This window comes from Dermacentor silvarum, chromosome 2 (assembly GCF_013339745.2).
Source record: "Dermacentor silvarum isolate Dsil-2018 chromosome 2, BIME_Dsil_1.4, whole genome shotgun sequence".
NCBI classification, from domain to species: Eukaryota; Metazoa; Arthropoda; class Arachnida; order Ixodida; family Ixodidae; genus Dermacentor; species Dermacentor silvarum.
The window spans coordinates 207,584,539-207,611,279 of NC_051155.1; the positions used below are offsets into that span (position 1 = coordinate 207,584,539).

Sequence of the window (26,741 nt, forward strand, 5' to 3'; positions counted from 1 at the left end):
ATTTTTTCAGTCGCCGGATATGTGTGACGCGCCGTGTAGCTGTATTTACTTTTTATCGTATATTACGCCTGCGAATGACAACTAACTTACGCCCACCATCCTGCGGACTGTTACGTGATGCAACTAAGAAAGGCCTTATTTTCGTGAACGTATTCACGTTGCCTCAACTCCCGTTGCTGCTTAAAACACCGCTATAGCTTCGCTTTTGAATTCGTACATCTCTAGTCTTGAAGTGTGGCTGAAGTGTACAAGTGTACACTATAGCGGTTTCCCAACATGTCTGGTTTACTTACAGAAACATCTTCATGTGTAGTTGTGTACAAAAGAGCCTTTTTTGGACCAAGTTATTTTTAGCCTTTTTGTGTCTCGATCCAGCCTTCGGTGTTTATAGCGGGCACACTGTATAGCAAACCGTGCAGAAGCTTTTGCAAATGCGAGTACATCGTTCTTACCTTTTCACCCAGATAGAGGCGAACTTTTACTGGCGTCCTTGTTTCAATTACTTCCTTCAGCGATCTTCGAGGCGCACCATGCGAAGCTTCTCCAGCAGATAATGCGCACCGAAGTATTCGTAATCTTTTCTGACGACGCGTACACCCCATTCCTTCGTCAGTAAAATGCTTAACTTTTCGATAACTTTTTGTTTCGACCAGGTCCTAACTGTCCTGTGCTCGGCTGTGTGAGTGCGCTTATAGCATTCTGGAGTTGCACACTACATAAAAACTGTGAAATATAACTGCGCAGCTGTACAACAACGCGCACCTTAACCGTCGCGGAGTTAGCAATAATGTCGATCGGGGCATCGTCACGGTGTGAGTGGGAAGCTGTTCCTGACGCCTACGCGTCGTCGTTGAAACTCCAACGACCGCTCACCATGCGCTGCGACTTCTCGGCGCGTAGCAGCCTTTCCAATGGACATACATCAGCGGCTCCGTGACGTCCTCAATGCGCCGCTTCAGTAGTTACGTGCAGCGCGACATAAACTACTTCCGCGCTGGGCGTGGCACTGGTACTGAGAAATCGTTTAAATTGCCGCAGCGCTCCGCCGAACTCCCCTTGGCTCTCTGCTTGCATCCTGCACCTGTGCCTAATGACACGTGCGCGTGCTACCTGGCGTTTTTCGGTGCCGTGCATGGAATCTGGAAGACCTGTGGATTGCTCAGTGCGCGCATTCCCTCTACGTAATATATACGTTCGAACTGTGACTAACATCAAGTAAGCCTGAACACTGAGCTATACGTAGTACTGTTGAGTGTAACTCTTCTTGTTCTTTGTAATCGTACTTAACGCTTTACGACCAACGCTGTGTAGAAATCACTTTCGAAAAGAAATGCGCAAAACTCAATGCTGATGCACTTTGCTCTGCGCTTATATTGGAGAAATCCATTTGGTCTCGCGTAGTTGAGGTGGCGGGGAACAGCAATCTCTAGGATAGTGAAAAGCTGTAGGAAGTTGTGAAGCTGTATTCAAAATAACACTTAGCACGTTGGCTGTCTTGTCGTTACGTTTTACACTGCGTCGGCTCTACGAACTTGCGTCGGCTCTTACGAACTAGAAATTTAGTGGCTTCACGACTGCCAGTATGGCGTTCTAAACTTTTCGCCTCCTACTACCGCATTTATATGGCTCGAGCTTGTCGGTATGCTCCCTGCATGAGAGAAACACCCAATTAACAACGTTACGCCTGGACTATACTACGCGGCCTTGTATATATGCGCGAGAAGCGGTGTCGCGGCACCTCGTTTCCGCGGTTATATATCTTCGCCGGCGCTGCACGCGACTGAAGTTTCCCAAGGACCGCCCGGCGTCGTCGTCTTTACGGCCGGTCGCTCCCGGGAGGGCCGTCGCTGGCTGCCGGTGCGACCCGGCGGAAGTCCGACCGACCTCTCCACCACGCTGTCTCGCCGTCGTCCTCGTACTCGGCTTCTTTATTGGGCGTCGTAAAGCTGGAGAGACAACACCCCTGTCGCGCGCACACACACGCACCCTTTCCCTCGTATACACCTCGGCCGGCGACCGATAGCGAGACCGTACGTAGCTAGCTGCGGGTGTTGCGAGAACAGAGGGGGCCGGAGGCGCGGGCGAGGGTGCGCGCGAGCGCCGAGACGAAGGCGCAGGTTATGACTGTCCCGTTCCTCTTCCGTCGTCTAGCGCGGAGGACCGGCTCTTAAGCGGCCATTTCTGAATGCTTCGCAGCTGATCGTGGGGGTCTGTCCGCGCTTTGCGTTGTTCGGTTCGATCGTCGAGACCGTGGTTCGCTGAAATGAGAGACATGGTGACGGGCTCGTGGTAGGGCTGCGGTGTTGTGCGGCCTGGCTACGCGCGACGTTGGATGAGTGGCATATACCACGTGTCCCATGTGACTTGTGCCAAAATTTTAGAAGTATGCGGGTAGTGCCACGTAGCTGGATAGAACCAAGGTAACGTTGTTTGCCGTCGCTTGGAGCAAGTCGGATTAGTTTTTTGTATTCCGGCTAATTACATAATTAGTTTCTGTAATTAATCCACTTCTCACGTATTATATTCGGAGCACAAGTGTCAATAGGGAAATTGAGGACCATCGTGAAAAATTTCCGATCCAACTTTCTTTTGATCAATACGTGCTGCATAAGTTTTTTTTTTCTTTTCCGAGCCTGGTGCGCTGGTCCGGGAGCAAGCCGGTACGGGAACTCCAAATAACGGGCATCGCGACCTACCTTCATTTATTCTTGCGTATTTTCGATGCAAGGAAGAAAGTACAGGTTAAGTGCTAACTGGCAGCTAAGTTTTGTTGAAATTGAGAAATAAAAAGCGTGACAGAAAATAGAAAAATAAAAGGGCCAGAAGACTGAGGAATACAAAGCTCCCGGGTAACGTTTCAATACAACTTAAGCTAATATCCGCCTTCAATGTTATTTTAAAATGTGTTTCTCTTCCCAACGCAGTGCAAAACGACGCAGTACCGTGCCGCCGGCTCGAACAAAGTGCCGTTTGCAAATAAAACTGATTGTTCACTACACATGCACACGCCAGGGTTCTTTCAATCGTTAGCTCATGCGGGACACACTCTCGAGGCGCGCGCGAGAGCTGAACTTGACCTAGATTCCAACCGCGACGGGCTTCCGAGAAGACGCGGCTCGGCCGCATAGCTCCCGGCGTGCCGCGTGTCCTACATAACGCGGGTTATTTGTCGGCAGTTTGCGTCGTACCTATAATAGCACCCCGGCGAGTCGTGTGATACGTATACGCTGTGTACGACCGCTGCTGCGACCGGTCGCGCGATTAAAGCTTTATAAACGAAACATATCTCCCCCCCGCCTACCCTCTTCCAGAGCGATGCTGCGTCCGCATCCGTATGGAGAAATGATGAAAAACGAGCCTCCGCGAGCGAGCGCACTTACGAGCTCGTTGCCAACTCTCGGCGCAGCAGCGCCGCGTGCCGCTGGTATAGGCCGTGCCCCACGAAGTGGCTGCGCCGTTATGAGGAGTTACGGCGCTCGGAGCACGAAACCTCGGCGGTCGCATTTTTCACTCGCATCCAATGCTGCGATGAGGGTCTCGTCTCGCCGGCTGTCTGCGTGCATGCTTGCCACTACCCCCCCCCCCCCCCCCCCCCCCCTTTTTTTTTTTCCCCCGAATAGTCGTGTTTTGCAGGGAGCGCATCGCGTGTTTGACGACACTCGACTGTATACCGCCGCTTGCTGAAGCTGCTGTTTGTCGAGTGAAAAAAAAGAAGTAAGTATAGTAAGACGGATTGTGACGGCAAAGATAGAGAAGTCATTGCGAGGTGATCGTCGTAAATTTCGTCGAGGAAATGTGATGTGGTGCGTCGCGACATGGGTTAAGTAATTCATGACACGCCGTGGTGCTTTGAAAGATCCCTGAATGTCGTCGTAGTACGCTCGAAAGCAGGAGCTTCAAAGATGTTTTGTGTGTGTGTGTGTGTGTGTGTGTGTGTGTGTGTGTGTGTGTGTGTGGTGTGTGTGGCGACGTATATTTCTTCAATTCTAGTAATAGAACGTGGAATGAAAGGTATCATGTCCTGGTTTAAAAATATTCGGATGAAGTGGCCCAGGTTATGGAAGACTCACCACTACTGAAGACTTAACAAATGCTGAATCCGTCTCTGGCCCACCTTGCATCAAAATACATGAGCCGATTATGCCAGTATACTATGAGAACTATAGAGCGTTAAGGCAGTATAAGTGAAATAATTTGACATTATTACATCAATTACGCTTTTTTAGATAATAATGTATAGTGGAATCCCTTTGCTACCATCTTCACGGGAACCGGAAAAATAAGCGTATCATCCGAATATCGTATTAACCGAAAATAATTGTGCATACGAAACAATCGCACATAAGAAAAAAAAACGTGTTATCCCGAAAAACGTTTTATGCAGAATCGTGTCAACGAGATTAATTCCACTGTATTCAGTTTTTATTTCCTTTTTTTTTGTCGATATAGAACCGTTTGGTATATAGCTAATCTTCGCACCTGTGTAGTGTGTGCGCGCGTATTACGCGGACGTGGCACGTGCGGCTGACGGAGGCTCGTAAAGTGGCTGCGACGTAACCGCTAGTTTACGTCTAGATAACGTCGTTTTCCGCGAACCGGCAGATTTCCGCGGTCACAAAAACAGGTGAGCCGTCAACGTGTAAGGCTCCGTGGCGTTGGGATTACAGACACAACGAACGAGGGGACTCGTATAGTGACGCACGTGCCAGGCGTCGCGGGTCGTAATGGCCTCCCATTATGCCTAACGAGTACATAGCACCTAACTAACGCAATTCTGCAAAAAAAAAAAAAGTAAATCAACGCGACGCCTATACATATAGTGTGAGCTCGCTAACCGGCAGGTGGGAAGGAGCACGTAATCTCTTCCGATCTGTATCTCCCGAATAACAAGTTTTTTTGCTTTGTTTTCTTTCTGTGCTGCCAGGGAGCAGCCGGGAACACTTCCACCTACAAACTGTCTTCGTGTCTCTCCCCACCGAGGCCTCGTCCGGGGAGCATAGAAGCGTCGCGGCGCGAGTTAGGTTGAGTAACAGCAGACGAGGAAGTAACGTGGCGTATAAACTAGACGCGCGATCGTCGTAAAAAAAAAAACGCAGCATTACGGTGAAACAGGTTTGGCTTTCTTTCGTGTATGCTTTCCTCTCGCTTCCCCCTACCCGCTATCCTCTGTCTCTTTCTCATGGCAGAACCGAAGGAGGAGGTATAGCTTGCGCACCCCCCCTCTCTCTCTGGATAATGTTTTGTGCACACACGACAGGTAGGCTTATAGCGTTGATCCACATCGAGTGCCGATGTTGTTGTTGGCGCGTGTCTTTTCGCTGAAGATTAGTAGACACGTATTTGCTATCTAATAATCATTTTCGATCGAAATGCTATATTTGAACTTTCCTTCAGGCTCGGATTCACGGCTGAATTTCGCGAAGCTTGGGCCAAATCAATTCACAGTGGCATCGCCCATAAACGGACGCGTTGGCCGACCTCCCGTTATCTCATATTATTGAAACTAACCGACACGCAATAAAACGTGACCTAAGGGACGCTACGCCCGCGCCTTTTCCATTGTAGTAAGCAGTGGCCGTCGAAGCGCAGTGATCTCGAGGTCTCGCGTCGTTCATTTTATTTCGTTGCAAGCAGGTGCCAATGACAACGTCGCCGTGGTTAGGATAGCCGGCTCCGATGTGCACTAACTTCCAGTTTGTCCACAGTCATTGCGTTGTTAAGAAGTGTTAAGAATCAGATATAGTCTGGATGTTTCCTTGCTGCTTAGATGATTTAAATTGAGTTTTCAAAAGGGTCGAGTGATTGGCAGGCTAGCATGCGCGCAGGTTTAAAAAGCGGCTTGAGAAAAGAGAACGGCACGTTATATATACGAGGGACCTGCATCACATAATTTTCTTGTCAAGTATTATTATTATTATTATTATTATTATTATTATTATTATTATTATTATTATTATTATTATTATTATTATTATTATTATTATTACTTTTTTGCGATAGTTTTTGTAACTATGCTCAGTCGGGTCTCTCCCTGCTTAACAGTGTAGGAGTAGCTCGAGGGTTTCGCTTCTTTTCCGTTTTCCGGACCCTGGCCGGCTACATTGTGCAACGCCTTGTCGGGCCATCGCGAGAGGCCACTGCGCGTGGGTAATTCATTGTTGCCCACGCTGGTCGCATCTTCGCCGCGCGATGCAGTAGTCCCGGCTTCCACTGGAGCCTTACTTCCTTCGCGCTTGACCGGCTGCCGAAGCCTGATAGGCGGCTGATGGAGCGAGCCTCCTCCGACGGGGCACGGCACCCGAGGGAGAACTGCCGGACCCTACGCTGTGCTGCTGGCTCTCGTACGTGAGGGAATGGGTGGATGGCTAAAGCGGGTGCATGCGCAAGGTCAGTGGCGTCGGGACGTGTCCTCGGTGTATATGCGTAGGGCTGCATGCCTACTTGGCCTTTCGCCTACGCCGCAGTCCGGCTGATGACAAGTTCTTGCATCATGCACACGATAGGAGTTCGTTTCAGAAGTGAACAGTGATGCACTATGAATGCTATTTAGGAGGACGTTGTTCCAGCCGCTGCCTGACATATATTTCACATTTCGCGGTGCCGTGCCTCTTGCTCATCCCTCACTCCTCCTCCTTTTCAGGGTATATCCCTGGTTAATCTCCCTGCCTTCCTACTCATCCTTTGTCATCTCTTGGCCTGCAAGAGTCAGCTGCAGCGCGCGCGAGTCGTGCCCGTCACCGCGAAGCCCCTCGCCTTGGCGATCGACGCTGTGATATATATAGAGAGAAAGAAACATGCTTTAATGAAATGCCGGAGACACTGTGCATAAAGGGACTGCGTTGTAGTAGGTGGAAGTAATTTACCGGAAATTACGACTGCCAGGCGCTGTTGATGCTACCGAACTTTCGCAGCTCGGCTGCGGTGTTTGCTCTGTCAGACGTAAAACCTTTGGACTTGCATGAAACTCAGTTATATAAACTGAGCGGCTAAGCCTGGCGACGTTATTTCGAGTGACGTGACATGGCATTATCCCATGGTTTGAAACCCTTTGTTTTGCTGCAGAGCGTAACAGGGACTAATGTTTATGAGAAACTGCAGCGAAATGAATCAAACTAAAAGCACTGCAGGTTTTATCCCCGTCGAACTTGTGCACGAACACGACAAATTCAGTGTAATCTGCATGCGCTAAACTGGTGCCTTCACATGTCGCTTTGGTGACCGCGCGGACTTGTTAGTAGTTTTCGGCTTTATACTTCTTATGCTTCTTTCTTCGAGTCGCTTTCGTTTTGCTCTTCCACTGTAGGAATCGTCGTCTCATCTGCGTCGACTGCCTCTTCTGCGTCGTCTGCCTCTTTTGCGTCGTCTGTCTCATTGTCTTCTTCGGCTCTCCTGCGTAATGAACGAATGTATTCGAATGTATTCGATGCAAGTCAATCGATCAGTCAATCTGTCAAATCAAATCACTCGTTCGAAGATTTCAGTGAGTATAAAAAAAAGTGTAGTTGCTTCGCAAAAATGTGTCAGAATCGAAGCTGAAATGAAAGGGCAAGCTTATATCATCGGAAGACAGCCGCCGCTGTGAAATGTGCGGTGCCCGTGTTCTAGGAAATAAAGCAGAGACGTCCAGAGTGTCAATGTGAAAAAGAAGACATCCTTCTGCGTTTTGGGCATTTGCAGTATGCGTAACTGGCATACTGTATCGAAACCTGGACGTTGTTGTCGGAAAGTTCCGTGACGGCTACACACTTTATTTCTACTATGACGCACCTTATTGCAACGATTCACGTTGATGCGTCCTATAGTTCTGAAACGACACATTGTTGAGTGACCCCTTCGCGGAGTTCCGAAGTGCGATTAACAGAACGCTGGTAACTAGCATGTATCCTTGACGCAGATTTTTAGCGCAGAATAGAACGGACGATAACACAGAGGGACAGGCACGAGCGATATAACCGATAAACAGAGCGATGCTTAAATGAACGTCTGAAAGAGCATAACTTGAACTCGCCAAAGGATGGCTAAGATCAGCCTATACGTTTCATTGTCGTGAGTGTGGGTGTGCGCCGTGTTTTTATAATGTGCTCTATGATAGATATCGCTAACGCAGCCCATTGACGATGCAGCCGCAATGCTGGGTGTTAATTACGAGTGCGTGAGTTCATCATCAGTAGTTTGTTCATCCAAGAAAGAATTTAATTTTTTTAGGTGATAGCAGATGATAGCTGTATTCGCACAAATGCTCCCGCATCGCATGATTGGCTTGGTTGTCGTCTGGCTTTTGTTTTATTTGTTTCTTTGTGTATAAATTTAAAGTGGGAGGCATTAAACATTAGTTGAAAGTTGGCGCTCGCGCCTGTGGTGTTGCAGTGTCGTCTGCCCTATTCTGCGCGGAGATCTGTGTTTTATGAATTTCGTTACGCTACCTTCACTGCTTTTCTCAACATCTTAAGTCGACATTTAGGGGGAATATTTGGAGAGAACACTTGGAGCGGACGCTTTAGAGCGGAAGTTTTCCATTGTGCCACTTAGCAACCGCTTCGTTGTAAAATGATGTTCAAGTTTATTCATCGATGACGTTAGTTTTACGTAAAATACATGAAATATTGCATATGCACAGGGACACCCAAAGTTGTTCATTCGTCGATATACACAATAGCCAGTTGCTTGTAAGTGATTAAAAAATTTAAAGGTGACCGCAATTTGCGCGATTACAAAAATAACAATAAGAAACGGGAAGATCACGTAAGTACACTTTTACACTGGGGTAATGACCACGTTCTTTCTGGACTGTTGCAAGTGCATATCAAGACCACGTGCATGCTTCTGTTCCCTTTGGTTTCGATCAGGTCCTTACGTGGGCTTATGAGAATCCAGAACGCGTTATTCCAACCCGTGGTGCTCTAATTGAAAAAAAAAAAAGTTTATATAAGAAAGTAGGACATTCAGCTGATTACATGTTAATGTGAAATTTAAAGTCGCCGCTACTATTGTTCAGAACAGGAACCACGCCACCATACACCATGCTATGACTCAAGAAATAAGTGAACCACCACAACTGTTAAAGAGATAAATCTGGGGTGGTATTATGTAGCGCTCTTCATTGATTATTTTTTTTTTGCGCTTACACATGGGGTTACAGGACGCCACGCCTATCTTATCGCTGGTATCGACCACATGGTTGCGATAGGTGATAAGAATATAATCGGCAGAAAAGAATTCTTACATAATACAGCCCCTGGAGACTGCCATATCGATTAAAAAAAAAGGGAAACGTATCGTTCGACTCGTTAGGAAGGGCTCCCGTTATCGAGCAATGATGCCTCCTGCCGCAAATCATCATTGGTAATTCACTTGAACAAATGATGCGATAGGGAATCATTTTTGGCTAAGCTTGCTTATAGGACGAAAATTTGATGCGCTCTTTAGAAATGGACCATGTACATGATCCTTTTCATTAGGAAGGCGCGCTTCAATAATCGTATCAAGCTCATATATATTCGAGCATACTGGAAACATTTGAAGAGATCGAATATGGATTATGCTCGATTCGAAATGCAGGTGCTCCATTCACGTTCGAAATACCGAGTACTCGCAGACCCTTTAGAAATCACTTGCACTCACTCTGCTGCCCCTTCCTCATTTCGTGGCGTGTGGTGTCGTGCCGTGGTCTGTCTGGTGGTGGCAGTCGTGGTCGTGGTGGTAGTCGTCGGCATTGCGTAACTGCTGGGGATGCTGTACTTGATCTTCATCGCCGCCATTCGTCCGTGCTCTGAATCTCGCGGCAGCATTGCCGTACCGACGACGACGCCTGTGTCGTCACAGGAGCGGCGCGAAAATGAGAAAAAAAAGAAAAAAAAAACTAAACAGAGGCGCACAAGAAATGATACCTAGTCGTGAGCACAACATTAGAGAACACGCCAGCCTGTTGGTGGAATAGCCTTAATTGCGAGCGCTTTCGCAGCAGGATCCCTTATCCAACGAAAGTCGCGCGGTATCCAAGAGAAAGCCACTGACAATTCATCCAAGTCTGTTGGATGTCCAATCGTGACTCGGATCACCAAAAGAAAAGGATTGCATGATTTGCGGAAACAACCGCTTTCGAGCACAGACCGTAGCTGCCGAACGCAGCTGATAGAACGAAGTGGTATAAGCACTGAGCTAAATTGCTCAACAATTTGGTAGTTTCTTGCATTGTGTGGAGCGTATCGCTATTTAGAATGTGTGAAATGGGAGCGATTGGTGGCCCGGTGATTCATGACTTTAAATAAAGAATGGTGTGCCCGCAGCAATGACCTAGGACAAAAACAGCCACAGCAGAGTCGCAGTTCACTGCACAGTATTGCTTCCTAATGAAGAGTGTTCGAATAGCGATAATTTCTAATGTAATCGAATAAAAATATTCGAAAAATACCACCTTCAAATATCGAATTGAATACTGAATATTTCTAATTTTGAAACAAAGTGAAATAAAGTTTCGTGGAGTCTGGAAAACAGTGGCTTATATAGCATACGTGGTTTGATACATCTAATGCCGTTAAGAACTGAATATTGGGTCAACTGAGAAGCTTTTAAATGAAACAGAACATTAAGGTGATCGTACCTGGTGCACCGTGACAACGACAGTAATCAAACAACGGAGCAATACGTCGTCAGATGCACGTAGTAAACTGCACTCCTCTTTGAAGAATAGAAGTATAGTACTACAGCACCGCACATAATTTTAAAGGTCAAACGAGGTGAGGCCGGAAAAATAATAAATTGCTCCGCCTAAATCGTGACACCAAATTCGTAGGCTGTCTAAGGTGAGACATGCTTATTAGGGACTTAAAACTGTTGTGCAGAAGTCACTTTCTCCGTACGTTCGCTCAAGAACCGGTTCGTCTGCACAACAAGCGTGCTTCTGGAGCAGAATTATTTAGACGAGTCTCCATTTGCCTGTCTTTCTCCCAGTAGACTGCAATAGCTGCTGTTGTCGCTTATAGTATTCGAACGGAACGAATATCCCACAACTTCGAATGCTGAATTCTCGAATCTAATACAAATCGAATTAACAACGAAGACTATTCGATTTGTATTTGACATTTCGAATATTCGCATACCACTATTCTTCATTGGACTCCACGGCTGTTGCATGGAGTCCAATGAAGTAAAGGCAAATCAAGCAGAACGAGACTGGCTGTCGTTATAGTGTACATTTAAACGGTTTTGTAACTTCCTGCCCAATATACACCTTCGTGGTCCTGGACTTCTTCCTAAAAAGTCGTTAGTGTACTTTTCTTCTACCATATAAATATGACCACTGATTGATTTATCTATTGATTGAACTTTGATTGGTTGGACGAACGCGTCAGTTTCTCTGCATTGGCGTTACACTCGCCGGCGCTTGCCTGCATTGACTAATCTTGCTGGCAATGAAGGCCATGGAGAGCGGAGCTCTGACTCTTAGCAGCCAGACATATTACGCGCTGCCGACTGTATACTCTACCCTCAACAATACATTCTCATTTTAACGTCTATCGACCTGCTGTGTAATAGATAGAATCAATCAATCAATCAATCATTGCTTGCATGCACTGTAAAAGAGCTGGCAGGAACCGTGACATCACCCACGACCATAACCTTTGTGACAGGCAACTTGCGATATGTTAAACTTACATTTGATTCGGTACACGGGAGAAGCGGCTGTGCTTATATTTTTGAATAAGTCGTTCCTTTTGGCTGTTTAGACGCTGAATTTCGTCAGATTTTGCATCCAAGAAAGAAAACGCATTAGAAACTTATCGTGCCCACTCGTAGGAATATATCTGCTGGTACGTAGTTCCAGATGAATAGAGTTCCCAACAAACTTGCGACTACGAATGATTACGATTCGGCCGGAATATGCTGCGAAATATGTCACTTGCTTGTGCAAAAAGTTGTATAATCGGCCGATAAAATCGCACTTGCTGTTTCTCTGAGCCATGATCTTTAGCAAAACGTAAAAGGCAAACTGGTAAAACAAAGCACCAACAGTGCTCGTTAAAACCCGGTCAAACAGCGGTGCTACTCGCAACAACCACTTAATATTAAGAAAAGCCGCACATACTGTATTTACACTATTATAACGCGATTTTTTTCTTCGTAAAGAATAATTTTGAAAACGTCTTCTTTTTTGCCCCCTCGACTATGGCTACCCTTAAAACTCCTGAGCTCGCGTTATAATTGTAACACTAATTTTTGCTTTTTCCTACGGGCGGAAACAACCCCTTCGCGTTATTTTCGTAGTCGCGTTATACTCGTGTAAATACGGTATACGGCGAGCCCTCACCGCCTGATTGACTACGACAAAGTTACACTTCCGCATTCACACTCCGCACGGTCGATACGTAGTGGCACGCGGGAGAAGATCCGGGCATCTCGGCAGTGGCAGTAGCTTTGCCCTGGCGTTTGGCCTGTGCACTTCGAACAGAGGATCATGCCCGCCGCGGTAGCTCAGTGGCTGCAGCGTTGCGCTGCTGAGCGGGCTTCTCCTCTCTTCTAGCCCGGCCGTGGCTGTGCATGGCGCGGCTGAGCGCGGCCGCGTGCGCGCCCTATCTTTAAGGTAATCTGCAGGGGGTGCAAAGTTAGACGAGCTGAGATGGCTGGTCGCTTCATGTGCGCTGTGTTCTTGCGCGTTTGGTGTTGAAAGTGGCGGCGTAATATCAAGTTTCGGATACGCGTTGAAGGGATAGGCAGTGCGAACGGGAATTCGGTCGCCGCTGCTCTGCTGTTGCATCTACATCACGCTTGCGTTGTGACAGTGAGTGTCCGCGGCTATCGAGAGAAGTATGCTCATGTTTGCTTGCGCGCGCGTGATCATATGCTTGTTAATTTAATTAGTAAGGGAATGTTTACTGCAATTTATATGGTCGGTAAACTGCAAGCCTTATGTCAGGTGTACAGTTGTCTCATACTTTGCTATCGCTATCAACGCGTCGTCTTTTGGGTGAAACGGTGACCTTTCTTTAGGTGCACTTTAAAGAATGCCATGTGGTCAAAATTATTTCGGAGCTCCGCATTACGGCGTGCCTCACAATCAGATCATAAGCTATGGCATTTAAAACGCCAGACTCTAAATAAATTTTTAGGTGCTTAATAAACACAGAGGACTCAGTTTGCCTGACGCGTTCCCACGATATACGCCTATATATTGTCATCAGGTACAACCACACATGCGCCCACGCTGCAACACCTTTAAAAAGGAAAGCTTTTCTACGTCCGTTGTTTTGTTGGTGCTTTCTTCTGAAGATGCCTTAGCATAATTTTTAGTTTGGTGTGTGTGCGCCTGCCCTCACCAGCCAGTAGCATGAAGGCCAGGAGGCCGACGACGATCAATTCCTCTTTGCCGGCAGTGTTGGGAGAGCCGATCAGCCGGTAGATTCTTGTCGTCCAAGGTACGTTGCGTGGCCTGTACGGCTTGTCCGGGAGCAGATGGTCCATGCTGCTGAGACCGTCATATTGCGGCGACGGCGACCTGGCGTCCTTGGTTTCCGCCATGGTGGTGGTAGTGCCAAGGATCAAGCGGCTCAAAAGCAGTCGGACGCCACTGGCCTTCTTCCCTTTCTCAAGGCAGATTTCCTGTCAGCCGGGGCGCGTCTCGCGGTCTCAGCCTTGGCGTCGACTCGGAGGGCAGGCGGCCTCCCGTGTCTCAGCCTAAGCTGCGAGAAAGAGTGTGCAAGGTTTTTTTTTAAATTTTTTTTTGTCGCCGGAACACTGCCAGACGTTTTAATAACGCGTAAGAGACCGCCCTTCGATGCAAGAGAAACACGAGCAAGCTGAAAACGTCCTCCGAAGTAAAGCCCTGGCTACGGTACCAGGAAGCGCTGGCTCTTTCGTTGACAGTTTAGCTGCCGGGCGTAAGTTAACTGATTTCTCAACGCGGCGGCAGTGGCGTAATGAGCTGAGTATTGCATTTGTTCTTTGCTTGTTCTGAGCTGGAGTGTTTCTTGGAAAACGCTGCATTCTGTTTCGCAGTAATCTGGCACATGAGTAAAAGCTATAAATGCCTTCAACCACGCAGCACTTATGCCTGTGTCGGAGCGTGGTCGAGTGAGCATCGAGTACAGCCTCTGACGCCTGTGTATGTGTCGTGGATTCTTCTCCTGTATTTCCTTATTGTGAAAGCAAATGTATAGTGACATCTGGTGTGCTCCGTATACGCGTTTGCCGCCTTTAGAGTAAAAGTGAGAAATGGGTAAACTGACCGGCATGACTAAACGCCGTCGGATGCCACGCGCGAGAGTCATACTAGTGTCATTTGTCATACTAAGCAAACCGTTTGTGCGCGCTACGTTGCGAAGCTGCGCGAAGCTCATAACACAGTGGAGCATGCAGTAGGTCTCGTTTTCAACCTGGTAACTAGCAGACAACGCACTCCTTCATAGCTCACTTCGTACTCACATCATAAGCAAAGCACGAACATATTCAACTGCCGGATGTATCAGCATATACTGCGTGCTTGTTTCTAATGACATGGCACACGCATTAAATTCGAGTGCGCTCACACTGTCGCCTTCAGGTCAGCAGGCACATGTTTTGTGGGAAGGGAACACGCTGTTGACGTCAAACATTTCTGGAACGCGCAATTGGCGAAAAATGCTTGGTTTGAGCTTTTGGGCAATGAAGAGAACACTGCGTTGGTAGCAAATATTGCTGCAGAATGCTACTGTCCATTCTGTAGGCAATATGAGAATGTGCGCGGAAACTCATTTTTTTTTCTTCTCCGCCTTCTAAACCTCTGACGGCAACATGGGGATCAGCTATTGGGGAGTAAATCCTGCATATTTCGACGACGCGTGGTGTATTCCGCGCTGCCATGCTTAGTGACACGAACGCATAAATTGTTACGCAACTACAAGCTTCTAGCGCACTTCAGGTGTACCTACTGGCGCTTTCGGGCAGGCTGGAGGGGAAAAAAATATAGTCATAAAATGCACGACGATCAAAATTGCGCGCCGCAAACTTTCACAGAACGTGACAGGTATAATAGCCCTTGGAAACTTACCGGGGCGGCGGATCTCTTCGCCGCTTTACGCAGTTGGGAAATATTTAAGATTGCAATGCGTCAGGACTGCCGCAAACGCACGCTAAGCCGCGCTAGAAAGCAAGCTTACTGGTTTTTCTCCTCCTGAAAGCACTTTACAAGGATGGCGCTGATGTTGTGGCCGCTCAGTGCACTTGGTCCCCCCGTCAGTTTTCGTCTTTCTCGTCGCCTCTCAGCGCGCCGCGGTTTTGCACAACTCGCAGCTGTATATATTTAGACTCGCCTGTACGAACAGATTTCGCCACTCGGGCTCACAGATTCACGCGTGTTATTATTTACTCTATCCCTCCCCAATAATGTATCGAGATCGCCGCACTGAAAGGAGACAGAACCATTTTCCACAGGCTGTAACGTTTTCTTTTTTTGCCTGCGCAAAGGAGATACGGGTGTTTACAGAAACTCTTACTCCACCGGCTTTCGGTACGGCGTATAGAGTGGAACAGTGAAATTTCCTACGCTTACCTTTGGATATTTGGCGCTCGTGCGTCACATTTTAGCGATAGCTGCGCACGTCTACAAAGCATTTTTTTCTTTCTGTTTTTTTATGCCTTTTTCTTCTTTCTTCTTCTGTTTTTGCTTTGCGGTATGCAGCTGCGAAGTGCCTTTCTCGGAGGCTCTAGCATTTAAAATGTGAGACAGGGATGCGCATCGTTTAGTTGGCCTTAAACCATGTGTAACGAATGTTTTATGTATTTTCTGTGTGCAATACATCAATTTTACTCCTTGAGAGGCCTAGGCTGTTATCGGGTCTAAATCGCGTTTTTTTTTTTTTTTTTAGGTTTTTTGTAGTTGCCGTACTTTAGAGCTGTGCGTCAAAACAGTTCAAACTACGTAAATTTTAATCTTTGAAAAATAACCCATACCTGAGCCTTGCGTCAATAAACCCCACACATCATCATCATCATCGTCGTCGTCGTCAGCATCATCATCAATCCTGAATTTTTACGGCGGAAGACGATTGTCCGTAATCGCGGTGAAAATGGAGGCCAGACACTACTTTTTTAAAATTTCGCAATCTCTATATTTAATAATGATGCTGAGAAAAGTCTGCAAATGTTACTTTTGCTATGCCGTGCGCATTTAGCAACTTAGAAGAATGAAATGCTGCTAGTCGGGATGAATGCGCGTGTAGCACTTGGCCCTTATTTTTACAACCTTGTAAGGGTGGCCGCCCACCTCCGGGTATCAACAGCTTGGTCTCTGAAAGAAGGTTTCTTTACTCACTTATATATCTACAAATAACCTCGGAAACCCCAATGATTGCCATTGACCACTGCACACAAGAGGCACCGGATTATTTGATCTGCGTCTTCTGTCGTCTCTGCAGAAAGCTAGAGCTGCTTTGAGACACTTTGATTCAGCCGGCTTCAACCTTGTAGGCTCACATTCAAATCTCTTTTTAGTGTAGGTGGTGTACGCTTTAAAAGATCGCGAGGCACGTATCAAGTGCTCCCCATAATGGCGCAAGGCAAAGCACGACTTAGGGAAAGTCGTCTGTGCGCCGGCTGCTACACTGGCAGGATTGCTAGCTATGAGGTGAAGAGAACTTTACTCTTGCGCGTCGTCTGAGTGCGTCAGTTGCTTCGCCACTTCCAGTCAAAATATATGTTTGCCGATTGTGCCGCGCCACACGTCTGCTACAGCATTTTGCTTCTGGTGCTGCTGAGCGATGTGTTCACTCATTGGTAGCGCATTGTTCGAGCGTTCCGGCAAATGTGAGCATGACCGTATACATGTGTCCGCATTCGCAAAAGGTTCTTACGCTACAACTTTTTCGTATATAAGAGCAGATGCGAGCCCATCGCGAAGTGAGGCATATTAGCGAAAGAGCCTGGCCAATGGCAATTAGTAGCACTTGCGAACGGAAAGTCAACTATAGCGCGATTTTGTACGTTCTTTAGAGGCCGTATGCGCGCATGATTTGGCATATATATATGTATGTACCGAAACGGTGGCACGTCGCATGCTACGCGTATGTTTCTATGTCACTATCACGTGCCGCCGAGCGATGGGGCTGCGAGCGGGTGCCACGAAAGGCTCATCAAGCGACGCAGCCAGTCGGGGGGGGGATCCCAGATACTCCCGCGATGTTACCAGGGGGTTCAGGCCTCTGCCACACGGTCTCGGCGAATGATAAGGCGACAGAAGGACGTAAGCTGCGTCGATCGGCAGTGCTCACCATCGCTTCTCGCGAATAAGAAAACGATACACATATAAAGAAGCGACAAAAGAAAAAAAAAAGAAAATGCAGAGAGAGAGAGAGAGAGAGAGAGAAAGAACTAGCGCTTCGCGAGAAAAGGATCCCACACGCTTCCTTTCCGAGCTTCGGTTTCACATCGCTCTTCTGACGCGACACCGTCGTGATTCCCGCTCTCTCGTTTCTTTTCCTCTCGGCTCGTGGCGTGTGTTTCTTTCTTCTCTATGTACCGCCTCCGTGATTCGTTTCTGTGCCTCATCCTCCATTCGCACCGTTTTCTTCTTCTGCTTTTTCTTTCGCTCTATATATATCTCGAGTGCGGTTCTTTACGCCTGCTTAGTGCTGCATATATAAGTGAGCAGTCCCGATCGGAACGTCGATCTTCCATCTTGTGCCATTCCCACAGCCTTCTTCGGGCGGGAGCCAGGAGCGGCTCAGAGCAAGCAAAGCGCAAAACTATACGCGACATCGCCCCCCCCCCCCTCTCCCCCCTCGTTTGCGCGTTCTTTTCATGTTCTTTTTGCCCCACCTCCTGGAAAACACGCGGGTGTACGAATGAAATAAGAAAGAAAGAAAGAAAAGTAGTGAATAAAATTGAGTAAAGGATAACCAAGAGCAGATGCGCACTGTCTGCCCTTCGTGTTTCTTTAAACTTTTTTTTTTTTCCTTAACGAGTTTGAAGAGGTCTGCTTTCGGGGAGCGGGTCAAGCGGCCTCCGCTCAAGAGAGCGGCTCGGAGAGGACAGGGTAAAAATGCGAGACAAGCGGGGACACGTCCATCTTACGGCGTTTACCCGTGCCAGCGGCAAGCAGTATACCCGTGGTACGTGTCGGTGCGCTCGCTCTCCCCCCCACCACCACCCTGGAGCCGCGCCCTTAAATTACGCTCTTAGCGCCCCGACTAAATTGAAGCCCGGTCCGTCCTAATGAGCATCGCGCGGCAGTGGACTCTCCGCTTTTCCTCTGCGCTCCCATGTCCCGATATCACGAGGACTAGAGCGAATGCGGTGTTCATTCATTTCCTTTTATTTTTTCGTTCTTGACTCTCTTTCCCACCCCCGCGCCCCTTCTCCGCTTTTTTCCCCTCTGCAGTTTTACAACTTTCCAGCGTGGACCTCTCGTGCTTGTCGTTTGGCTGTGACCCCCCATTGCCTGAGCGCCTTTTGCGTTGCCATTTATTGTTGTTGTTCTTGTTTTCAGTCACTCATTTAGTCTTTAAGCAACGGAGGAAGGCCTGATTGGGAACCATTCTCATTCTGTCTTGCGAACGCTTTCGTCCAGGCCGCCACTCTCTTTTTGCGCCTATCTCACCCCTTGTACAGCGTTACAAAAAATTCCGTGCAGCAGTGCGCCAATGTGTCCCGGCGCCTTTCGGAGGCCCGGAGTGGGACGACGTCACGTATAAGCGCTGCATATATAGTTCAGAGCGGCGCGAATTACCGTTGCCGTGCCCGCCGCTCCCGCCGTTTCGCCTGGTGTTGTCATTTCTGTCGACCCTTGTGGTTTCGCTAATAGCGTTAATGAGGGCGTCGCGCGCTGCTGCTCCGAAATCCTTTCGTGAGACACGAAATGTGAACAGACTCGGAAGTAATATATTAACCAGGTTAAGCTGTTTCTCTTCCTCTCTGTATACGTTGACGCTACAAAGTTGTGACCACTTCCTCCATGTTCATGGAAGAGAAGCTTTATTACTGAGAAACTCGTATGGGTTTCATTTGTAGTGTCATGCTACTATCGGGCGGACTTATCGTTTTTATGAAACTTCCTCCACCATGCGGATTCCCGCAGAACTGATTTCCCATTTCTGCCATGTTCATGCAACAGTGTTGAGCAAGTGAAGTAGTAGTTAGAACTTTGGTACGTATAGAGAACACCGAAGTTTGAGTCAGTACCAGATATCGATGTGACAGTCTGTCGCCTGTGAAGGGACGAAGAGTCATATGAAGCTGAATAGTTCAACATAGGCAGGTTCTCTCTGTATTTGCGTTGGCTATACTATTGCTGTCAGCATCCGCCTAGGCTTATAACTCCACCGTCGTCACGGGGCTGCCAAGGGGTGGGGTGTCGATTATACCTTCGCCAGCGGCGTTTAATTCGCGGCGCATTGGCCACTATATATGAGCTCGCGATCATCGTTCACAACGTCTTGACGGTCGCCTCGTCGTGTAAACTCCAGAGAACCGAGTCATCATGAGTGACTGGACGGATGTGATTAGGCTGCAACATTTCTATGAAACACCGAAGTCTAACTGATAGCTATGTGTAGAAGTGACACGCTATTGGAGGTAGAAAAATTTTTGTTCCAACTGTCCCAGTTTCCTATCTTTATTCAGAAAAAAATATTGGTGGAAGGTTACAGGACACGCAGTCCACGAACTCAAACTTGTAATAAACCGAGCCGCTCTTTTTTTTTTTTTTTTTTTTCTAACGAGACCGCGAACGTGCCATGGCACGTCAGGGGCGAACGCCGCATCGCATGCTTCCGTATAACCAGGCTTTATACTTTGAGGCAATTGAGACGTACCCTGCGCCGCAAATTCTGATCCATGCGGTGACCAGCCAAATTCCAGGAAAAGGAACCGCCGAGTAGCGATGTTGGGCATGGAATTGAGCAACCTGCGCGTTCTACATTACGAGAAATGATTAAAGGTGGCAGTGGCTGCTTACATGCGAGTAACTTCGGTACCTGTCATGTTGTGTGGTTTCTGTTTACTTTTCACCCCGCATATTCGGTTCTGTCGACTCCCAAACGCTTCTTCCCGCATACCTTATAACATGACCGTAATTAAGGCTGATTATTAGCTAATCAGCTTAATAACCGCGTGATCAAGGCTGTTTATCGCTTTTGCGAGCCACGAGAGGGGCCCTCGAAGACAGGCTTTTATCGCCCGCAGCACCTTTGCGCTTTCGTCAAAAGCGTCGGAGTTCTTTTTCCTATCCCCCGAGGTACTGATTGGCTGCGTTGCACCCAACTGCCTGCTCGCAGCGCTGCAAGGAAGAGGCTACGGTGGCTGTGCGGCCCGTTAAGCTCCGGAGGGGTTGCGCGTTAACGAACTGGGGCAGCAGCAAGAGCAGCAGGAGCGGTAGCAGTAGGGGGTACGGCGCGCACGCGCTTGACGGATCGAAACTTTCCGTCGAGCCCGGGAGACGCCAAGCGCGCGCGCGCTGACACCGCGGCGAGCGTAAAGAGATTGCTCCCCCCCCCCCCCCCCCCTCCTTCCTTTTACTTTTCTTCTCCCTAAATCACTGGAAGTTAACGAGCGCCGGACCACCGAGAAAACGCCGCGTGCGCTCGATCGCTAAAAGCCTCCGGTTTCTGAGTTCGAAGCCAACACCGCCCACAGCAAGCGCGGCGATCGCGCACGGCGTTACGCTCTTCGTGGTTAGCGAGTTTCTCGCAATTTCTCTCGAGCGAGTGAAAAGTTAGTCGGTCCATCGTGGCGACGCCTAGCCCCTTATGTGGATAACGCGGTCGACTCTCAAGGCTTCTTCCATTTCGTATAGCTTTCTGTGCTGGGTCGAAAATGTCGTCGACGCTATCTCTTCTTGATGCTTGCTCCTATACAAAAGGCCGTTTCCATGACCCATGAGGAAAACGGCATTTGATGATGCGACGCCCAGGTTTAGTGTGCCACCTCCTTTTGTTGACACTTGATAATGAAGATGAAATGCCGGACGGTGATGCCTCGGTGCGAATCAGTCACCGTTTGTTCTGACAGGATTCTAAAGGCAAATTGCCCATAACGTGCCGCGTATTTCTCCGAAGGTTACTGTAACGTAAAACTCCGCGTGTATTATATTTTTCTTTTCTTTTGTTAAAATAATTTTCAATTGCATTTTTTTTCTACTTGCTTCGACCATCTAAACAGGGTTATATAAATAAAGAGAAATACGCAACAAAGGAGAAAGACAGCGAGGTAAGTAGAACGGAAAATCTGGTTCGTTACTCTACACTGGGGAATCGGGGAGGGGAATGCAGCAAGATAGAAAAAAAATAAAGTTGTTCAAAGAGCGTATATTGTATATTCTTGATCGCCAGACGTGTGTGCCTCTTCTGTGTGTCGCCGTCTACTTTGCGCTGTCGCCATGATTCACACATGCCTGCTCGCCCAAGTAAGCACCTTAGTGCAATTATTATGAGCTTTCCGTAATGACCTGGGCTATTTGAACAGCCGAAGTCACTTGGCCTGTTCAAACAACACTTTCACAACTCACACAACACAGTTTTCACAACACTGCTTCAGGCAGTGTTGTGAAAAAGAAAGGGCGCCTCTGTACAGTTGCCTGCCATTTTGGGACTACGCGGCAACCACGTGCGGCATCTGGGTGCACCTGTTTTCGTTCAGCTTAGTTCGCTTGCACCAGCAGGTGTCTGTGGTTGGGCAGTTGGGGAAAATGTTGGCGCCCAGCGCGCACTTCGGGAACAGGTAAAAACCGCCGCTGAAGGCAGCTGTATACATACGGCAATGCTAGCTGTTACAACTGTGTGGTGAAAACGCACTTCTCCGATGTACGCCCACAGTGTTTTCAGTATAACTTGTTTCGCTTTGTCGAATTCCCAGTTGTGTGCTTGCCAGGGCTAAGCGCAGGAAAGTTACAGGATAAAGGCAAAGTGCAAGTGGCCAAGAGCCGGAAATATCGAAGATGTGTTCGGGCTGTGCACTTGATATATGAGATCCTCTACTCATACGAGCTTCAGCCATTCCTCACTTAGGAACAGCCATGTCAAGACACGGCCACATTAGAGCACAGCTGCTGGTGGAAAGCTGCTCGCGAAAAGAACGTGCCGGCGCTGGCGCGATCACAAGCACAGTATAGCCAGCGTCTCGCGGGACAGCCTCGCTCTCCACTCGAATCATTGGCTCACTCCCCTCTTTTTAACTCCCCTTTACCAGTGCAGTTCGCCGTTCTTGAATATAATTTCGTTTGGCGCGCATCACTATCGTGTTTAACCAAGAGCTTTATGAGCGGCGCCTTCACTTTGTGCGTGAGGGTTTGAGAGAGAACCGTAATGGAGAAAGCTTTCTGACGTTATACGTATATATCTGTTTGGGAAAGTAGCCGCTGCTTGCCGCATCGAGTCATTCGCATCTCGCGCTTAGGCGGTTGCCGAAGTGCTAATGTCCTTCTCCAAGTCGGTCGTTAGCAAGTTGCTTCAGTATCGTTACAAGTCTGTAGGGAATGCCATTATACTTGAACCTTGAAGACTCATTTACTTTTATTTTTTTTCTTTATTTTTTACCCCTGCTATGTGCGCTCATTGTTTTATGTGCATTTCTTTTTCGGCGATCGTCCGTTCCTCATTAAGCTTTATTACGCGAATGCCGAAGACAGTGTTTGTCATTAATCACTACAGCTCAGGCCCGTGTTTAGGTACGCGCGACTTAATTACGAACTGCTTCGCCACAAATGAGCAGCGCATCTGGAGGCGCCTGCGCTCACGTTCACTGAGATCTCGACGCGAAGAAAATTAGTTGTCCAAATACCTTCCGTCGAACCGCGAAACGGTTGAAAACAGTGTCACAGCTTTTTCGCGCAGCGCGTCAGTATGGCTTGGCTTGTTGTTGTGGTGGCAGTAGCATAGTAGTGACTGGCAGTAGTTAGTAGTAGCAGTTGTTGCTGTACCAGCATACTTATTGCCCTGCAAGTGGAGGCGTACCCACAAAGGCCGATCCGCCAATGATCGGGTGTCTTTATGCAAAAAAAAAAAAAACACATGTGATTAAGCATAAACTTGGGAACTTCGGGTAGAGAGAGAGAGAGAGAGAGAAAAGAAAAAAGAAAAGTGCGAGAGCTTTAAGGCAAGTGTTTGGTATTAAAGAGCTGTTTAGTTATCCTGTTCGACTTATTTTCCCCCTTGTCTTAAGTTCCCTGCTGCCCACATTTCGCAAGCTTGTTGTTTCGGAAGCGTCATTCAAATTTCCACTTAATTTTGGCACAGCGCAGGGTTACTGCCTTAATGGCCCGTTTATTGCTTCTTTTGCAGACTTTGACGCATGCCGTTGCTCATTAACCGAAGTATATAGGCCGACCTTTCTTTTCTTTCTTTTACGCGTTTTCCGCTTTCCTTCTTTCTATTTTTCCTTTCTTTCATCCTAAGGGAGCCGTCATCATATTCTCGCACGAAGTCCCGCCCTGCTTGCCGTCACTTAGACGCCATAATTTCTTCCTTTTTTATATTTTTTTTTCGTTATATACTTGCTTTTTCTTTCTGTTTCTATTCGTCTGTCATTTCCGTCTTTATCAGAAGCCGAGGTGAGCGAAAATATGGTCCCTGTCACTTTAGAGTTTTTTGCATCATCCGCTCCAACACGCACCATTAGTGGCGTCACGGTATTCTGCCGTCGAGGTTTCGGCACATGAAAAATAAGAAAAAATTTAAAAAAATAGCGAAAAAGCAAAGTATAGGAGAAATGACGAGCGACCGTGGTTTATATGCTCGATTACTTCGATAGCATCTGGGGGAGGCCGCGCTGGTTTTTTTATGCAGCGTGTCCCAAGGCGTTTAATAATCTTGTTAGTCGTTTATAAACGCAATGTAAGGAAAAACTGAGCTGATGCGTCCGTGATGCAGCCTGTGGAAGGCGGGTCACTGAAATTGCTCTCTCTCTCTCTCTCTCTATATATATATATATATATATATATATATATATATATATATATATATATCATTTTTCTGGCACGCGCGCTTTTACGGGCTGTTATGTAATTTTGTGCCGCAACAGCGATTTATTCCAATTACATCTCCTCCTACATATAAAAAAAAAGAAACCAAGGGGGAGTAGCTGAGATGTAATTGAATTACAAAGGAATATAACACTTCTGATTTGCGCAATTTACTTGTCTTCCAAAAGAGTGCAGGCGTACGCAGAAATTTAATGCGGGTGGTTTAACTGTAGCAGATAATCGCTGTGCTGGTCAGGCATTTATTTATCTTCCACACTTAAAGAGGTAGTCTTTGGCCGCAGGATTTTGAAGGAGTGCCCTATTTTTTAAATTATTTTTTAGGGGGTGCGGCGAGGTGGGAGGTTTGAGCGGCATAGGAGGAGGGTGTAGCGAGATTTAAGAAATGTGTAACACCAATTCAGTTTACTGACATGCAGTAATCTGAAGATTATAAGTAACAAAATGTCCGAAATCTCCTTGTATATGCACTTATTTTTCCCCCGACTGTTTCTTAATTTATACATACACGCAACAATGAGCAGACATTTATCAGCATACTTATGCGGTAGTTGTTGCATGTGTACAGTAAGTTATTAAGATAGCGACTTTCTTGCTGCTTAACGGCTGTCTAACATTGTTTCGTGCTGTAACTTGCAGATGAGGCGGCTACACAACCCTGCTGATTTTCGAGACGACGCTTACGACTAAAGATGAAGCCAAGGTAAGCAGCTGTGCGACGCGAATATTGCGCGCCTCTTGCGAGCATGCGCGCACTATTTGTAACGGTGTGTTCTAAATCTGGCCAGCGTAGAAGGCAGTCCTATTTTGATTGGTCGGAAGAGAGCTTCAAACCCAAGTAAGGAAGCGCATTTTAAACGTGGTGATTATGATGATGATGATGATGATGATGATGATGATGATGATGATGATGATGATGTTTGTTTGAATCCCCTTTGAAACGGGCGGCGACGAATAGTCACCTAGCCTACTTGAGCTAATCAGGTTTCACTACATGTATCGCAGTCCAGCGTTTTGCCTATCTTGACCTTTTATTGCTCCATTAAAACCTCTGTAGAACTATATTGTACAGTTAGTCGTGCTTTTAACGACTCCCGTTCTATCAATTTCTGCCTTGCTTCTTTTGCACAGACACTCTACACGCATCTCTGCTACTCATCATAATGCTTTCACACGCTTCAACGACTTGACGCCATTTAGCGTCGACGCAGATGGCGTCAACGCTAGATGGCGTAATATTAACGCAAAATTTTACCGCTTTGCGCATGTGAACCCAAGGATAAAGGACCGTAGTTTAGATTAGGCGCAAGAGAAAACCTGCCTACGCTTTCTTGTGCGCATGCCCTCTTTGCCGGTTTCGTCAAAATTTGAGCTATACATAAGATGGCCTCTTGCCACTTAGCTGTCTGTTTAGCCGTCTGTGGCGAGTATTGGAACACACCTTTTGTTTCACATGTGTTGGTGGCTGAGTTCACGTGTAGCGTTCTGCCGTTGAACTCGGGGGCTCGGTGGCCAAGAATGTTGGCTGCATTTTGATTGGAGTGCTATGGTCACGTGAAGACCGAGATTTCGCTGCGCTACGGAAAACCCCGAATGGCCGAAGTTAATGCTGTAGAAACAACTCCGCTATGCAAAAAACTTGGGTGTATAGTCGCTGGATATTACGATAGTTCTTACACTGCGTTAGTAATGTAGAATTGTAGGCTCCTGGGGCCTGTTCAGACGTATTTGTCGGTACTCAGTAGTGCCTTTGCAATAGATATTATGAATAACGTCATATTTTAGAAATTTCAAGGAACTTCCTTTTCCAAAAAAGTTCAATAGGCACGTAGCTTGTACATAAGCATATTATCAGAGCATTGCGTTTGGCAGCCTTTCCCAAGAGATTCGCAAAATAGAGAAGCGCTTCTCGTGTTTCTGTTATTGTCTCCTGGGCTGGTCTAATATGAGGGTTCCTCGATTCTATGTCTTTCTTATCATCCACCGTTCGCTAATATCGGCCGATCCCGGTGATATATGGGCGAAGCGCCACTTGGACCACTGATAAATTGCGAAAAGGAACAGCAGTGAAATCGAACCGTTACATGTATTGTAACTTGCCCTGTTTATTGATTTCTATAGCCATTTTGCGCTGTCTGAAAGAAGGAAAAGACAGAATTATTTACAGCCAAACCTATTATCGTGCAGTACACTGAAGATCTGCTATGGGGCTGCGTTGCGATATGGGAACTAAGACCCTTTTACGAGTAATGCTTGCGTTAGTGCGCATTCAGCGTCTGCAAGAAAGACGAGTCCAAATGCTACGAACTCCGGCAGCGAACATTTACGAACCGCGTTCGGAGACACTTGTTATTCTTTCAGTGGGCGTACAGGCGAATTCATGCCTCGACTGAGCTGACCCGTAGAATGAACGTCGTTTGGCTCTAAATATGGATCTAAATGTGCTCTATATTCAAATCAGGGAGTGTAAAATTCTGGCTGTTTAGAAGATGTTATTTTAGTTTGTCAAAAAGACTTGACCATTTAGGTCCACGCAAGAAATTTCAATTTTCTTCGTTACCTGTCTACCCGAAGTATTAATCGGTATGCAACTGCTGACTTAATCTGTATCCTGCCATTGGAAAATATTGCGGATGAATCAATTCGCTACAGTGCTAATTCGCATCCGTGGTAGCATATTGTTTTTTTTCCTGCGTCAATACGTTCCGCCATTTTTTTGTTCATGTATTTGCGTCAAGGGCAACTTTGTATCAAGAAGGTAGTATTCTTATCCCAGATACCCTGAGGTTTGTTTTCATAT

General features: G+C 47.2%; 2 protein-coding genes across 3 annotated transcripts in view; one reads left to right on the forward strand and one right to left on the reverse strand.

The window, feature by feature from the left end:
- The window catches only part of LOC119442492 (chondroadherin), a 213,894-nt gene that overhangs the window by 130,649 nt on the left and 56,504 nt on the right, over positions 1-26,741 (forward strand). The window contains exon 3 of one of the 2 annotated variants that reach the window (XM_049662204.1): positions 24,586-24,644. The gene's annotated coding sequence lies outside the window, so the exon portion shown is untranslated. Of the gene's footprint in view, positions 1-24,580; positions 24,645-26,741 lie in introns of both variants that reach the window. The other variant, XM_049662205.1, reaches the window with a different exon arrangement.
- LOC125943285 (uncharacterized) lies at positions 6,037-14,251 on the reverse strand. Its single transcript, XM_049662207.1, has 3 exons — positions 13,314-14,251; positions 9,622-9,808; positions 6,037-7,389 (listed from the first exon to the last, which is right to left on the reverse strand). Exons 1-3 carry the CDS (start codon positions 13,513-13,515, stop codon positions 7,257-7,259), a joined length of 522 nt encoding a protein of 173 aa, XP_049518164.1. The 5' UTR covers positions 13,516-14,251; the 3' UTR covers positions 6,037-7,256.

Bases quoted from the DNA above. Each gene is read 5' to 3' on its own strand.
- LOC125943285 (XM_049662207.1), bottom strand. From the start codon at position 13,515: ATGGCGGAAACCAAGGACGCCAGGTCGCCGTCGCCGCAATATGACGGT. The intron at 9,809-13,313 runs GTGAGGGCAGGC...GTGACGACACAG, and splicing joins GGCCTTCATGCTACTGGCTG to GCGTCGTCGTCGGTACGGCA. The intron at 7,390-9,621 runs GTGAGTGCAAGT...TTCATTACGCAG, and splicing joins AATGAGGAAGGGGCAGCAGA to GAGAGCCGAAGAAGACAATG.